At 43.2% G+C, this 17,785-nt stretch overlaps 1 protein-coding gene across 20 annotated transcripts in view; it reads left to right on the top strand.

Moving 5' to 3' along the window:
- The window catches only part of GPHN (gephyrin), an 868,578-nt gene that overhangs the window by 771,849 nt on the left and 78,944 nt on the right, over positions 1–17,785 (top strand). For all 20 annotated transcript variants that reach the window (XM_082242578.1, XM_082242574.1, XM_082242561.1 and 17 more), the window contains 4 exons: positions 1,574–1,727; positions 11,154–11,275; positions 13,613–13,700; positions 15,840–15,913. In XM_082242578.1, coding sequence (XP_082098704.1) covers positions 1,574–1,727; positions 11,154–11,275; positions 13,613–13,700; positions 15,840–15,913 — 438 coding nt within the window. The remainder of the gene's footprint in view (positions 1–1,573; positions 1,728–11,153; positions 11,276–13,612; positions 13,701–15,839; positions 15,914–17,785) is intronic.

Genomic DNA, 17,785 nt, shown 5'->3' on the forward strand with positions numbered 1-17,785 from the left:
TGAAGAAATTACACTTTGCTGCAATGTAAAGTAGTGAGTGTACAGCTTGTATAACAGTGTAAATTTGCTGTCCCCTCAGAATAACTCCCACAGCCATTAATGTCTAAACTGCTGGCAACAAAAGTGAATACACCCCTAAGTGAAAATGTCCAAATTAGGCCCAATTAGCCATTAGCCACCTCCCCGGTGTCATGTGACTCGCTAGTGTTACAAGGTCTCGGGTATGAATGGGGAGCAGGTGTGTTAAATTTGGTGTTATCGCTCTCACTCTCTAATACTGGTCACTGGAAGTTCAACATGGCCCCCTAACGGCAAAGAACTCTGAGAGTCTGAAAAAAAGAATTGTTGCTCTACATAAAAATAGCCCAGGCTATAAGAAGATTGCCAAGGCCCTGAAACTGAGCTGCAGCATGGTGGCCAAGACCATACAGCGGTTTAAGCAAACGGTATGCTGACTTTCTTGTGCATCAGAACAGGGCTCACCATGGTCGACCAAAGAAGTTGAGTGCACATGCTCAGCGTTCTATCTAGAGGTTGTCTTTGGGGAAATAGACGTATGTGTGCTGCCAGCATTGCTGCAGAGGTTGAATTGGTGGGGGTTCACCCTGTCAGTGCTCAGACCATACGTCGCACACTGCATCAAATTGGTCTGCATGGATGTCGTCCCAGAAGGAAGCCTCTTCTAAAGATGATAAACAAGAAAGCCAGCAATCCGTTTGCTAAAGACAAACAGACCAAGGACATGGATTACTGTAACCATGTCCTGTGGTCTGATGAGACCAAGATAGACTTATTTGGTTCAGATAGTGTCAAGCATGTGGCGGCAAACGGGTGAGGAGTACAAAAACAAGTGTGTCTTGCCTACAGTCAAGCATAGTGGTGGGGGTGTCATGGTCTGGGGCTGCATGACTGCTGCCGACACTGGGGAGCTACAGTTCATTGAGGGAACCATGAATGCCAACATGTACTGTGACATGCTGAAGCAGAGCATTATCCCACTCCCTTCGGAGACTGGGCCGCATGGCAGTATTCCAACATAATAAGGACCCCAAACACACCTCCGAGACGACCACTGCCTTGCTAAAGAAGCAGGGGGTAAAGGTGATGACTGGCCAAGCATGTCTCCAGACCTAAACCCTATAGAACATCTGTGGGGCATCCTCAAATGGAAGGACTCGAACATCAACCAGCTCCGAGATGTCGTCATGGAGGAGTGGAATAGGACTCCAGTGACAACCTGTGAAGCTTTGGTGATTTCCATGCCCAAGAGGGTTAAGGCAGTGCTGGAAAATAATGATGGCCACACAAAATATTGACAATTTGGGCCCAATTTGGACATGTTCACTTACAGGTGTACTCACTTTTGTTTCCATCGGTTTAGACATTAATGGCTGTGTTGAGTTATTTTGAGGGGACAGCACATTTACACTGTTATACAAGCTGTACACTCACTACTTCACATTGTACCAAAGTGCCATTTCTTCAGTGTTGTCACATGAAAAGATATAATAAAATATTATTGTATGTTAGTGTTTTGTGCTGTTTAAATGTTTTCTGTCCTTTCCTTTTACAGACCAATTGGCCATGATATTAAAAGAGGCGAGTGTGTATTGGCAAAGGGAACGCACATGGGACCATCTGAAATTGGTCTACTGGCAACTGTTGGTGTCACGGAAGTTGAAGTACACAAATTCCCAGTAGTTGCAGTTATGTCAACAGGGAATGAGGTTTGTGCAGCTAGGATATTATGCCACTTTTGTTTGTATTAATTCATTGTTCCACAAGAATTTTCCTGTGCCACAAAGAAAGGTGGCTATACATATATGAAGCAGAAAGCTGCTTAAACTGCTGAAATGCAGATTGGTACTAAGAATAGAGTATTTGGAATCTGTCATTATCTATGTTAATATTATAATTGAGTACTAATGCAGAGCAGTGTTGTTTGTCCAACTGTACTCAAATCTCTGGATAGACAGAATATAATATGCTAAATTTATATATAAGCACTGGTTTTCAAAGTACTGTACAGGTGTGGAAGTTGTGCCCAAAAAATGGAGGCAGCGGGTAATGGACTAGTCATCCGTATGCCTGCTGATCAATAGCTTTTTTTAACATTAGCAGCATAATATACCTTGTTCTGCAGTGTGGCCATTTATCGCGGTAGGGTTATGCTTCTTGGTGTCAGAGCATCCAACATAGAGAACAGTGAGCAGCATAGTATTGAAATTACCAAATCTCTCTTCAGAGCAGTGATGCCTGATTTTCACACAGCAGAAATATAGCGATGAGGCTGTAGGCAGAGGAGTGCCTAGGCAGGAATGTTCTGCACTGCTTTTTTTCAGAAGGCATGACTGGCAAAATATATACGTTTTTCACTGTAATTCTTATGCACAATTAACACTATTGTTCCCTATAGCATAGAAAGTCATCACATTTATAGTTCAGTTCCACTTTAAGGACCAGTTCACACGGCAATTTCTGCACTCCATATGCATATTTGCAAATGCATTTACACACAATTTTGGTGTGTTTTCCATGCGTTCCAGTGTGGGTTTTTTTTTCCTCCTTTATTTTTAATTTGACACTTGAAAAAATGTTTGTCTTAATTCAGAACAATGTGCATTCCAGTGCATTTTTGTGCATTTACATGCATTTTTCCATGTTGCAGAGAAAAAAAAATTCAGCAAGTTCTAATGAAAGAGACAATGAAATGTATGTGGTAGATGTGGTGTTACCACAATATTTAAAAGGGACAGTGTGTGGATTCTGAGCTGTGATATTTGCTGTAAACTTTGAAAGTTGCAGAATAAAAGTCCTTGCAATTACCCATAGGAATACCTGGGGAATTAAACTACTTGACTTTTTAATACAGATTTTACCAGATGATGATGATGTGAACGTTTTCCTAAATACAGTAACTGTAGGCGGATTACTGTGCAAGAGGTCTAGCCCAGAGAATACAGGGCAGGGTTGCTGGTGGCCTTCCTGCTGGGAAAATTGACATATGTTAATGGCCAGGATTGCAACCATTATGAAAAGTTGAAAAAGGAAACCTTTATGTGTGGGGGGATTTCACCATCAGTAAAATTCTGGGGCTTGCACGAGCCCCAAACCTGACATGTAGTGACCTAAGCATTGTTTCACAGCTTCAGACTGGTCTGCCTTAATTTCAGCTGCACAGAGCTCCATTAAGGAAAGACTATATCCTCAACAACAGGCACGCTTGGTTTGTTGAAATGCTCCAAGAAACTAGTTCACAGAAAGATTTTGACTGACCTCAGCAACCAGAAAGATGCCTTGAATTCATGTTTGGGTTTCACATGTGGCAAGTGCAGTGAATGGGGCTATGCTTTTTCCAAATGTTCACTGTCCCAGAACACAGCAGAATAAACCTTGACCAGGTGGAAATCTGTGTGGACCCACCTGGTCTGTTATATGAATGTTTTTGTAATGAACCCTGTCATAATTGGAATAGTTCAAGTTAAATTGAAAGGGGTGCATAGGTGGAATGGCGGGTCAATGCAATCCCAGTAATCCCAGCTTCAAGATTAGGAACCTCCATTGATGAAATTTTCTTATAGAGATTTCTTCCAGTCCTTGGAAAGACTGAAATTACCGTATGTATGCCAATAAATAAAATTGATCTTCATAGGGGGTGAATCTGAGAATGTTGCTGCTTTGGTTGATGCAACAAACCTTTGCTGTAAACTTGTGTCATGTCAGGGAAGTGTATTTTTCCCTCTAGCAGTGGTATCAGGTGAAATAAAGGTTTTTCTGAAGTCCTCTGAGGCAGTGGTCCTCAACTCCGGTCCTCAGCGCCCACTAACAGGCCAGATTTTAAGTATTACCTTGGGGAGATGCAGACTAGAGTACTGCAATCACTGAGCATCAAATTCTATCACCTGGGATGTATTTCAGTTATCTTGCAAACTTGGCCTGTTAGTGGGCCATGAGGACCAGGGTTGAGGACCACTGCTCTGAGGGACCTAGAGTATCCGAGCTCGAAATTGCCAAGACAATTTTCCAGATGGGCAAAATGGCTCGCTCTAAAGTAGGTGCATGGGTTAACTTAAGGACCACAGGCTCCCGATTTAAAAAATATGTTGTTTTCTGTTAGCACAGACGTGAGAGATTGGAGCCATTTGGAACACTCTATGTAAGATGACTGCTGGACTATTGTGGTTGATTTGGTTTATGGAAGGCAACCTAGAAGAATGCTGGACTGAACTAATGAAGCAGTGGCGTTTAAATACATTACATACAGCAGTGTTAGCTAAAGGGTTTCTCCTATGCAAGACTGAGGGGCTCATTGGCCAGCCTATAGTTGCAATACTTGCTGTATACCTAATAAAATCTGTTAGATTGAGGAAGAAAGCATAGGACCTGGATACTTGCAAACAATGTCAGGATGGTTCTTACCTGGTAAAGGTCAGGATTTAGACTTAGCTGTATTAAATGTCATATTTCAGGACATTTCCCTCAAGAATTTCCTATAATAGATGAGCTGGTGTACAGTGATGTTGCCATGGGAGATAACTATTTAACTAGGCTGTAGGTACTGTCCTGCCTAAGGCTGAGACTGTTAACTAACATGTCATAATTAGTAATATTAAAAATGTAAAACATTGCAGGACCCAGATAAGTATTCACAGTGAAAAAATAGGACATCACCACCAAGTACTGTATCATTATGATATAATAGAATTCGCCAGCATACACATAGGTACAGGGAAATTCTGCGCAGGAAAAGCGGATAAAGAAACTCTTGTTGCCTTGGTGGGGGATAATTTGGGGGAGAGATTTGTAACCTCTAGAAAAGTAGCCCAGGATGATTTAAATGGGAGATCTAAGATTACAGAGCTCCGAGAACCATGACATTGCTAAGAAATTACCACAGAATAAACATATTAGACCAGGTAAATATCCTGATTGTAAAAAATTCTCTGTGACCTAGACTGAATTATTCAGACATCACTCTTCAAGAAACGTTTAAAACTTCCCATGGAAAATTATGCCTGTATAGATGCAAAAAATGTTCAAATAGTCAGTTTCGGCAACTGCAGCAACAAACCACCCGAGTACTGATAGCCTGCAATATAATATTTGTTTGTTTAGGTTAAATACTATTTCTCTATCGCTCATTGACAGACGTAGTCCTCGGTGATACAGCACCTTCGGGTTATGTTGCCTCCACAGGAGCAGGACTAGACAGGAAATTAAAATGCTCTGGCCACACCCTAGGGACAGTCCCAGAGGGTATATCCTTTCTCTCTCTGCCTCAGCAAATCAGTTATTTTCTGTCTAGTTAGGAGTAAGGACCTAGATACCTTGCTGGGATCTTCGGTCCTGGCAAGATTTTTTTCTTAAAAAGATTTTTTAGACAGCTTTTTTCTCCAGTGTTCCTGTGAGATCTTCAAGCAAGAAAGCTGAACTGGGCGACGGGCTGGATGTTGAGATCCGGTGGTCACCCCAGTTCAGCCTACGAGCGCGTGCAGGCCATAGCTCCGCGCTGGGTCGGCCGCGACAAAGTCCCATTAAGGGACTGACCCCGCGAGTTAAACGTTTCGCTGAAACGCCAAAGACCATGAGTCACGGCGTCCGTATTGGTCGACAGCCCTCCCGCCCCGGTGGAGAGGGGTACTGTCAGGAGTTGGTGCCCGCCTGGTTCCGGTATGGTGAGTAGTATGTTCCCCCTTTTCCCCCTGACGGGTCTTGTGGTGAACGCGGGCCCCTCTCTGTATGGTAAGATAGAGTCCCCCTCTATCCTATAACATGGCACAGATCCCCCTACTTTGAGTGTGATTTTATGTGCAAAAAGCCAGGAGGCTTGGTTTGGGAGCTAACAATCTAATTGTATACATGTTTAAAAGATTGTAATCAGTGGCAGTCTGGGAATCTTACTGTGATAAGAATAAGGTACCTACCAGTCAGAAGCCACGGACATGTAGACTGCCTTCCTAGTCAAATCTCCAGCTATAGCAGGCCTTCCGAACGGCCATGAGGTCCGCCAGGGCCGGTACCGCCAACCACGCCAAAAATCCCCATGCAGAGATAGTGTTGTGTGCCCTGCAGCACACCGCTATTCGGTACAGGCCGCCGCCATTTTTTTTTTGCTGGATTGCACGAGCCGCCATTTTGGCGTAGCCTCGTGTCTCCAGCATGGGGGCGGCCATGTTTGAGGTGATCCAAACACCTCGTGGAGCAAGGGGAGGCGCCGGAAGGCGTGCAGAGGGGCGGAGCCGCCTCCTTTCTTCCTGGGCAGCCAGCCAAAAGACTTCCTGTTTGTCAAGACAGCGCTGTAACCTGTTGCAGTTAAACTCTGAGCATCAAGTGGTGAGCCTGGGGGTCTATCTCTCTCTCTCTCTCTCTCTCGATCGATAGGGATCCCTAGCAGGTAACACTAAGGGGCTTTTGTGGCGCTGGGGGTCTGTGAAAAAAAAAAAAAAAAAAGTTTTTTATTTTTGAATTATATTATCCGGGAAGTTACTGGAATAATCATGGACCCTGCCACACAAATTCCCCCACCTGTTTCCCTCGAGGGGGCCACGGGACCCGCCGGTGCACAGAGTGTAGAGGCATTTACAGCAATTTTGGACTCTATGGTGGCTCGGGTGGAGGCGGCCTGTCAGGGACGAGGGTCAAGGAAGCGACCCCCGCCTACCCCTATATTATCTGACACCTCTGACTCAGATTCAGAGATGGTCACTGCAGTTGCAGTTGCAGAAGGGCTGTTACCTCAGGTAAAGCTCCCTCAGACAGTGAGGAGGACGTTTCTTCTCCCGCTATAATTCGGGAAGAAGCATTGGTGGACGCACTAGTTGTGGCAGTGCAGGAAACCTTAAAACTTGAGGTTTTACCGGCAGAAGCAACTGATACAGAGATTCCTTTTGGTACTAACAAGCCCATCAAAACGGTGAAGGTTTTTCCTGTACCCAAGTGTTTTGGTAATAAGATTAAAGGAGAATGGGAGCATTCTAAACGTACCTTTACTATTTCCAAGCGTATTGCTAGACGCTATCCGTTTGAGGAATCCATCATTAAGAAATGGACGGTACCACCAGTGGTGGATCCACCTATTTCCAGGCTGAATAAAGCCACGGTTATCCCAGTGGAGGACACTTCGTCCTTTAAGGATCCGGTGGATCGAAAGATGGAAGCAGAGTCCCGCACCATCTTCTCTCTGATAGGGTCAGCATTTAGACCAGTAATTGTTATTGGTCTAGTTTCCCAGACACTTACGGAATGGGCGAGATTGGTACGCCAAGACCTTAGGGGAAAAGATATTCCCCAGGAAACATCTGATTTGATGGAACAGATTATACAAGGGCTACAGTTTATCTGTGACGCAGCCTTGGACACTACTCCCCTATTAGGGCATGCATCTATGTCAGCGGTAATCCTCAGACGCGTGCTGTGGTTAAAATGCTGGTCAGCTGACCTAGGTTCCAAAAAGACCTTGACGAATCTCCCCTTTCAGGGGAATCGTCTATTTGGGGCCACCCTAGATGAAATCATTAAGGATGCCACTGGGGGCAAGAGCACTTTTTTGCCACAGGCTGCTAAAGCTAAAGGACCTCGCAACAAGCGAGGACCTTTCTTTACCGCCCATAAAGGGTTCGCACGCCCGGCTGGTACAAGCGGGAAAGGCAAGACTCCTCCAGGAGGGTTTAAGAAAGGCTGGTCGGACAAACAGAGGACCAACTCAGCCAAACCCGAAGCAAAGGAGTACACAGCCTGAAGGTGCGCCCCCACCCGGTTTGAGGGTGGGGGAACGTTTTCACCGGTATTCAGGACATTAGATCGAGCATCAACCACTACTACCGGTGCGTTTCTTCCCTTCCAACATTTAAGTACTACAGGGAGCGGTAGTCACCGTTCCCTGAATAGATCTTTTCCTTTACCTTTTCCTAAGATTAGTCTCAATTCCCCACAGGAATCGGATCTGGTTGACCAGACAGGCCAAGAAGCCTCTAGCCGGGTGACTTCGGTCCCTGAGGTTCAACCAGAAAAGATCACCCTTCCTGATAGCAATCAGGTATCTGATAAATGTGTGGGAACAGAAAACGACCAGACTTTCTCGGATGGTCGGGGCCAGATAGCTCTAGGGACGCCTGGTTCAGATCCAGTCAGCACCAGTGGTCCTAGAAATTCTAGGCTGGCCTCGTCAAGCCGGCCTGGCCGACTTGGACAGGCTAGTCGCAGACGTTCCGTGGGAACTTCGTCTCAGGGAGTGTCTGTGGTCTCAAGGACCAATTTACCATCGTGCTTTACAGTCGCTGGTTTTAATGGCCTGGCCATTGAGACCCAAGTACTGAAGGACAGAGGTTTGTCAGCTTCAGTCATTCCTACCCTTATTAAAGCAAGGAAAGCGACTTCCAGCAAGGTCTATTATCACACATGGAAGACTTATATTGCGTGGTGCGAATCTTTAGGATTTCCTCCACGTACCTATTCGGTGACTCGAATATTGGCTTTTTTGCAAAAAGGGGTTGAGCAGAAACTAGCCTTGAGCACCATCAAGGGTCAAGTTTCAGCATTAGCAATCTTCTTTCAGAAACCTTTAGCTACCAAGTCCTTGGTGCGGAATTTCATCCAGGGGGTGCGGCACCTGGCTCCACCAGTCCGCGCGCCCTTACCGCCCTGGGATCTTAATTTAGTTTTGTCGGTTCTACAGAAACCTCCCTTTGAAAACATCAGTGAGATTCCCTTGTTTACTTTATCCCAGAAGGTGGCCTTCTTGGTGGCTATCACTTCTGCTCGCAGGGTGTCAGAACTGGCTGCATTATCATGCCAGTCCCCATACCTAGTGATTCATAGGGATAAGGTAGTACTTCATCCTAAGCCATCCTTTCTTCCTAAGGTGGTTTCAGATTTTCATCTGAATGAAGATATTGTACTACCTTCCTTGTGTCCTCAGCCCAAGCATCATTGGGAACATGCGTTGCATTCCTTGGATGTGGTTCGGGCAATCAGAGTATACCTGAAAGCTACGGAATCATTCCGTAAGACGGATTCACTTTTTGTGATCACGGATGGCCCCAGAAAGGGTTTGCCTGCATCTGCCGCGACCATTGCCAAATGGATTAGACAGACGGTGGTACAGGCTTATTCTATTAAGGGTCAGAGTCCTCCGTTCCCTGTTAGGGCGCACTCCACTCGAGCGCTCAGTACTTCCTGGGCCTTTCGCCATCAGTCGTCAGTGGTCCAGGTATGTAAGGCGGCCACCTGGTCGTCGGTACATACCTTTACAAAATTCTATAAAATTGATGTGACGGCATCGGCGGATGCCTCATTTGGCCGCAAGGTTTTGCAGGCCGCAATTTGAGGAGACCGGTGGTCTACCTCGAGAGTTTTTTTTCTGTTTGAAAAATTTCTTTTTTGTTGAGTCTCATCATTAAGGATGAGCATTGTAAACTTCTAGTTGGCACCGGTTGGGCCTTCTAGATTGGGATTTGATTTCCATTTTCCCACCCCTCATTTGTGATACTGCTCTGGGACGTCCCGAAGGTGCTGTATCACCGAGGACTACGTCTGTCAATGAGCGATAGAGAAAAATGGATTTTTGTAAAATCTTACCGTAAAATCCTTTTCTCTTAGCTCATTGACAGACGTAGTCCCCGCCCCTCTGTTTTGGAGTTGGGTTGGGTTAAAATCTCTAAAGACTGCTTTTTGACATAACTGATTTGCTGAGGCAGAGAGAGAGAGAGGATATACCCTCTGGGACTGCCCCTAGGGTGTGGCCAGAGCATTTTCATTTCCTGTCTAGTCCTACTCCTGTGGAGGCAACATAACCCGAAGGTGCTGTATCACCGAGGACTACGTCTGTCAATGAGCTAAGAGAAAAGGATTTTACGGTAAGATTTTACAAAAATCCATTTTTAACCACTTAAGGACAGGAAAGTGTTACCCTCTTAATGACCAGGCCATTTTTTGCGATTCGGCACTGCGTTATTCTAACTGACAATTGCGTGGCCACGCTGTACCCAACAAAAATTGATGTCTTTTTTTCCCCACAAATAGAGATTTCTTTTGGTGGGATTTGATCACCTCTGCTGTTTTTATATTTTGTGTTATAAACAAAAAAAGAGCAACAATTCAGAAAATATATATATATATTTTTACTTTCTGCTACAAAACATTCCCAATCAAAAAAATAAAAAAATCGAATTTTTTCATCAATTTAGACCAATATGTATTCTGTTACATATTTTTGGTTAAAAAAAAATCCCAATAGGTGTATATTGATTTGTTTGTACAAAAGTTATCACGTCTTCAAATTAGGGGAAAGATTTGTCATTTTTATTTCTTTATTAATTCTTTTACTAATAATGGCGGCGATCAGCAGTTTTATGCGGGACTGCGACATTGCAGTGGGCAGATTGGACACTTTTGGGGGGACCAGTGACCTTACTACAGTAATCAGTGCTAAAAAAAAAAAAAAAAGCATTGTTACTGTATTAATGACACTGGCAGGGAAAGGAACACAGAATTCCAGTGTTCATCAATTACAGAACAGCGGTCTGCTGTGTTTACATCGGAAGAGCGCCGTTCTGTCTCCATGGGGAGCGATAGCGAGTGCCCAGCAAAGATTGTATCTGCCAGACCTGCTAATTGGTTCCCCCTCAAGCCAATTGGCGCATGCATTCCCGCCACTATCTGCTACACTAAACGACGTACAGGTACGTTGTTTCGCGTAACACAGCCTACCTGCCGCAGTATAACTATGGTTAAATTAATTTACTGTATAATCCTATTATATGTCAATAGCCAGCTATAGGGGGAGTCACTGTATAATGTTTGCACTTTTTTGTTACTTTTTATCCTTGCAAATGCAATAATAATTTACCTATTAGTGGAACTGAAACAGGAGGAATGTAAAGGGGCCTCAGACAAGAGTACCTAGACTCGGGTAAGAGGCAGCCTACCCCCTTTTTTTCTTGAAGGCTTTTGCTGGGGGATTGTGAATAATAGAGGATAATCTGGAAATTAACTTAAAGTATTTAATGCAATGCATCCCTATACTTGACTTTTGTAAATTTAGGGAAGAAATTATTATTTTACACTGATGAATTTAGAAATGAAAGAGCTTTGCAAGCAAGTTATCTTTTTTTTGTGTGAAAGATTGTCTACTATGTATCTACATTCTTTTGCAGCTTTTAAATCCCGAAGACGATCTTATGCCAGGGAAAATACGTGATAGCAATCGCTCAACTCTTCTTGCAACAATTCAGGAACACGGCTATCCTACCATTAATTTGGGTATTGTAGGAGATAAGTAAGTGTCACTTTTTAAATACATATATAATTTTAGGAACATTATTTCTGCATTCGCGCTCAGTGCTGCAGATTTGACTTACTATATGTAATTTCAGTTATAGTTTACGTAACTGGGATATTTCACTGACACATTTTACTTTTATATGTCATGTATGAAATACAAGAGGAAAATACTGAAATTGAAGGTGCTCAAAGAAATTAGACGAATGCTGTATATTAAGAGATATTCCTAGACAAGAAGGCACAAACAGCAATAAAAACATTGTTAGAAGCAATAAACCTTTCTCGCTCCTCTAAAATTGTGTTCATGTCTGTCTGTGTCGCCAATGGAAAGATTTTCCATCACTTCCTGTCAGGAAAAGAGAAATAAAAACCTGATAAAGGCCCTAGCTCTACCCCACACTATTCAAAACAAAGTAACAAATTTTGTCTAGAGTTGGGATTTAACTGTAATACTTTCCAAAGGCTTTGTAATTGTTTAACGCTTCCCTTCAGATTCACTCATCGCCAACATGATAGCTAGCCCTCTAGAATTAGCTTAATTCCACAACAATTAAAGTAGTACAGCTTAGTAAGAGACCTTCCAAAGCTAGTAATAGGATAGTGAAGGAACGACCACTCACGGATAAGGTCATCCCTGTGTTGTCTTCTCCTGTAAGCAAGCTCTTTGTATTAGATAAACAGTAATAAGCAATGGTAGTACAGTATTACTGGGTGATAGTACTGCTACTCCAACTCTGGCTTGGACATAACTGTATTTGGAGTAGGACATAGAGAATTGGATGCTTTGCATTGCAAAAACATTAGTGGATCTTGAGTGCAATGCAGACTAGTTCCATGTATGTACTGAGGTCTTTCAGTTACAGAGCTGGAGGAAGTATCAATAAAACTACGATGTGCAGTTCCATTGATAAATAGGCCCTCTACCACATTGCATTGTAGTTTATTCATCCTCTTTGAATGAGTGATGCGGCTCTGCAGGCAGAGCCATGGACAGCCGTGTGCAATGTAAAAAGTGACAGGAGCCAATAGGGAGAAAAAAAACCCGTAATCCTGTAAGGGCTGGAGGCAGCAATGCGCCATGGTACACCCTAAATAAAAACAGCATTTAATGAAACCATAACTGGATTAAATTAGGGTTTATTATATGTTATATTTATATCTGTTGTATCTTAATTTAAAATATTTGTGGCAGTAGATAAATATTAATTTCAGCATTCCCTCTTTAAAGTTTATTTTCTTCCTTAAATTAGATGCAGGTGGAGTTTGATAAAAAATATGCATACATACTCACCCCCATACTGCAGCATTGGTCTGTGCAATGCATATTACGCTTGCAGTGCCATTCATTGTTAATGGCATCTCAAATGAGGCCAGCAGGCTTATGTTTTCAGATGTGTCAAAACGTGCGAAGGTCAAAGCTCAAAGAGGTGCTGGAGATTTTTTGCCATATTTGTCACACATAGGGCAACCCATTCAAATGAATGGGCTGCCCTATGCGTGTAGTCTGAAAACATGCAAAAAACGTGCTCACACAATATGGAGAAGAAGTCAGTTCTTAAAGGCTAAAAGAAAAGGTTAAAATACACTTGAAAACAACTATTAAAAACCCTCAACTTGTTTACAGTTCCCTTTGAAGTCTGTGGGACCAGATATGTCCAAAACTGGCTCAAAAGTAGCTTATGTGGCTTTTGGAGCATCAGGCATCGAGCTTCAGGCATCGGAGCGCTCAAATGTGAACAACCACAATTTAAAATGGGATTTAGGATGTTGAGAATTTTAAAGCTTTGAGCTCAGGTTTGAATAGGGCCTAAGTTGTATTTGAGGTTTCATGGGAATTCTGGCAGTTTCATATCCCCAAGTCCACCAGTCCTAGCTTCTGCTAGCAGTCCCTGTGAAAGTTCCTTGTGTGAAAGGAAGATGCAATACAAGGTGGCAATCTGTTCACGTGCTGACATGAAGCATACTGATAAGAAGACAAAGCAGAATGACTGGAAAAGGTGTTCGTCACTGTGCTGCTTCTCCTTTGATGTGCCAGGTACAAGCTTAGGGGGATCCAGGAGAAACTGGATTCAGAGTAAGTGGGTTGAATGATGCTGGCCATCTGCCTATGAACATCTAGTAGCAAAAAGCAAAGTACTGCGGAAGTCAAAGGTTATTGTGGAAAAAGCAGTTTTTGTTGTGTTATCTCTTAGTGGGTGATTCATTGTTCTACTTTAAACAGCGCTTCTGCTGATGATTTATTTGACTGTAACAGACTTTATTTTGCTTGAAAAGTGATATTTACCTTAAATTTAGGCAAAACGATTTTATTTTTGGTTGAATCTCTTCACAGCCCAGATGACTTATTAAATGCCTTAAATGAAGGTATCAGCCGTGCTGATGTTATCATCACATCAGGTGGTGTTTCCATGGGAGAGAAGGTAAAACTATACAGCTTATACAATTATTTATACATCATTATTATTCACAATACAAAGGGCAGTATCTGCGTGTAAAGTGCATTAGCCCATAGCAACCAATTTTATGCTAGCTTAGTCAAATACAGAAAGAATTGTTTGCAAGATCTGGTTTATTTAATTCCCTCACAATGAGGGTTATATATATATATAATATAGAAACCAAAAGTGTTGATGTTGCCTTAAGCAGCCAGTTAGGATACAACCAAGACTCAATATGTGTATTGTGTAGCAGTAATATACCGTATTTAAAAAAACGTTTAATATTTACGGTTTTTAAAAAAAAAATTATCACAGGGATCTCCAAACTTTGGCCAACAGGCTACATCTGTCCTGTTTTTATGCAGCCCAAAGCTCGGGTCAGTGGTGTATCCTTAATGTGTAACTGAGGATTTAGGTTAACAGAGGCTTTCTATGATCTCCACTCCCTACAATGGACTGCTCCTTTCCTGCAGATTTCAAATCTTTGCTGTCATCATCCCTGCCACCAGTGTTCTTAGTAACCAATGACGTGTTAGCCCCAGCATTCAAAGAAAGACAAGCTTTCATCCCTCTAGACCTGCTCGGCCTTCCTTACCTTACAGTGGACTCTGATGTGAGGGGGTCTCTGATGGCCACTCTGGTGGGGACCCTGATGTATGGAAGGCTCTGATGGAACTCTGATGTAAGGGGGACACTAATGGAGGACCTTGAAGTAAAGAGAAATCTGACAGGGGACCCTGATGTAAGGGGGTCATTCATTAATGAAGCTGATTTTTTTCAGCCTACAAATATTTGTAAAATATAGGCTGTGGTCCTCGTACTAAAAAGTTTGTCACCTATCTCCATACACTCTATAGCAGGGGTCTCCAAACGTTCTAAACAAAGGGCTAGTTTACAGTCCTTCAGCCTTTAGGGGGACCAGTAGGGGGTAGTAAACAATACCTCGACCTTGGTGGTCAGTTGGAGTGACCTGTGGTCTGTAAAAGGCGGAATAATACTCCATCATTGGGATTAGTAAGGGGAAACGTGGCCCATTGTTGGTATCCTCGTGAGGAGTAATGCCCCATCTTTGGTGTCTTTGGAGTTTGGAGACCACGGCTCTATATTGTTTTTATCCACTGTTTTGTGTTTAGAATGTAGGCACCAGTAACTAGGGGTTTAATATCATATTTATAATAATGTCTCACTACCTGTCATTAAATGTAGAAAACAACAAAAAAAACTTTTTCAATGGAAGCTTCAAATAATTAGTTTAGTGCTGGTTCACACTGATGCGGCTGCGGCGATCGTATGTAATGTCGGAGCGCACTGCTCCTTCATTACATGCGATCGGCTGTGCGGTGCGAGTTTAGCCATACACTTTGTATGGCTAAATTCGCACCGCACCCGCAGCAAAGACGCACAGGACCCTTTTTTGCAGCCGCATCAGGATCGGATCGCACAGCGGTTCACACTTGTGCGATCCGATCCTGTGCGAACTGCAAGATCGCACTGCGATATGCGATCAACCTGGGGGTGTCGTTAAGATTACATTGACACCCCCAGCGTATCGCATATGGCAGTGTGAACTGCCAGGGGTGCGTTTGCGATGCGGCAACAGGCTGCAAATTCGCAGCCTTCCCGCATCGCATAAGTGTGAACCGGGGCTTAAGCTGTTTGTACAGATTCAAGAGCATTGAAGGAAATCAAATTAAAATAAACAGAATTACATTTGGTGTTCCATTGTCTCATCTTTAGATGGGAGTGGCATACAACCTTTATAGCTAGTCATATGTTGACATTTGTTTTCAGAAAATTAAGTCAATAAGCCTTAGATTTTTTTTTAATAAACAGTTTATTTTCAGTATATGTCTTCTGCTTACATAAATACATCTATGCATCTATCTTGATTAAAACTTGATAGTGGCAGGGGAATCCCCAGTAGAGGGCAGTGAATATCCAGCTGTCTATTTTTCAGTCTAGGTTTGAAAATTAATGTGAAAAATTGATTTACTTTTAGCTAGTCTCTTGGCATTTTGTCAACCTTCTAGTTGTATTGTGGTGCTGTATTTTTATCAAATTGGAGAATCCAAGGTAGCAGATTTGGGAACTGTTGTTCTTATAATTTTTCTTTCATAACAGGACTATCTTAAGCAAGTGCTGGATATAGATCTTCATGCACAAATCCATTTTGGTCGAGTTTTTATGAAGCCGGGGTAAGTCTTACATGTTTAAATTTGTGCCATAAAGCATATCTAAACTCAAAAAAAATCTGTAATACTTTTCAGCTTACCATTGCTTAGATATGATGGCTGCTGTGTTAGGTTTCATGCACACAGACGCTTAGCAGCTTCTACATGCCACGTATAATCTCCAATTCAAGTAAATGACAGTACACAGCCATGCTTGGGTAATTGCTCAATCGTGTTTACTTGCACATGCAGTGGCGGCTAGTGCTCTATGGGCCGGGGGGGGCGGCAGACGGACCACACCAGCTCGCACACCATAAAACCACCGCCCCCCCGTCACCGGCTTACTCACCCTGGACTGACATGGAGGGCAGGCAGCGGCGGGGGCGACTTCCCCTACATCTTCGCGTCTCCTCCTTGGCCCATAGCATGTCCTCTCCTTTTGGCTAATCAGGAGACGGGTCTCAGGACCTGGGAAGAGAATCAGTGTGATAATAATCATTCGCTATTGTCACACAGCAGGTTGGGCTCAGGCCGCAGTGCCTCTGGCCTCTGGCTCTAATCACGTGCTTAAAAAAAAAAAAAAACCCATTTGAATCCATGCGTCTGGCGCCCTGCATGTAGATTTGGGGGCCGGACACATGGATAGGGGGGCGGCGCCCCTGCGCCCTCAATGGACGTGCCGCCACTGCATGCATGTATGGCTCTTCTCTCCAAATGTCAAAGTGCCATGTTTGGGGAGAAGCTCTGTACGCACATGCCAGGACAAACATTGATAAAGAACCCAGAAAGTGTTTATCTGAGCATGGCCACATACATCAATTCACTTGTATTGGCAGCTTCCTGGATGCCAGAAAGCATCTGGAATATTATGCCTCAGAACAATTCAGCTGCTAAGTGTCTGTGATAAGTTTTGTTTCTGGCTTTTTCCCCTTTACTTCGCCTGGCAAGTCTGCCAGTAACACACTCCTAGGGTGAAAGCAATTACTTATTGTAGCTGTGCCACCATAGAACAGAACAACAATAACCTCCCCCTCTCCTACTCTCCATAACAAAGAGAGAAGGGGGCTCTGTGGTTTAAAGATATAGCAGAATACATCTCAACAGGCGAGGGCAACTACCAAGATTTCTGGAAGGATCAGCACAATTTTTGTACTTAATATAACTAAGCTTTTTCAATGAGATACTCCAAAAGAGACCACAAATAAAAAGTGCATTTTAAGGGTTTACATACTCTTTTAGGTGTACATTAAGCCAAAAACTTTTTGTTTAGTTTTGGATTGAGTGGGGAATGTTTAAAACTCCTTTAGTGTTTTTACTGCTATTCAAGGCTCCATTAGTGAAATTGGCCCTCACTTTCTGTCCTGCTGACAATGAAGTAAGGACAAATCTTCACCAGGGTCACATACAGAAAGAAAAACCTGACAGAGGTTCTAACCCTTTCCTATACTATCAAACACTAGAAGTAGAAGTACAGAATTGTACAAGAATCACAGTTTAACCACCTCAATGCTGGGCATTTTCACCCTCTTCCTGCTCTGGGCAATTTTCAGCTTTCAGCGCTGTCACACTTTGAATAACAATAGCGCCGTCATGCAATGCCATATCCAAAATATTTGTTTTATAATTTTCTTCTCATAAATAGGGCTTTCTTTTGGTGGTATTTGATCACCGCTGTTTTTTTTTATTTTTTTGCTAAAAGGTAATTTTCCTTCTTCACTGATGTGCGTTGATGAGGAGTCTCTGATGGAGTGGCACTGACGAGGAGTCTCTGATGGGGTGGCACTGATGAGGAGGCACTTACGGGCACTGATAGGTGGCACTGATGGGCACTGAAAAGTAGCACAGATTGGCACTGACTGGTGTCACTGATGGGTACAGTAAATAACCGAAAAGTGT

Source organism: Pelophylax lessonae (genome assembly GCF_965119305.1).
Source record: "Pelophylax lessonae genome assembly, chromosome: 13".
Classification (NCBI taxonomy): Eukaryota; Metazoa; Chordata; class Amphibia; order Anura; family Ranidae; genus Pelophylax; species Pelophylax lessonae.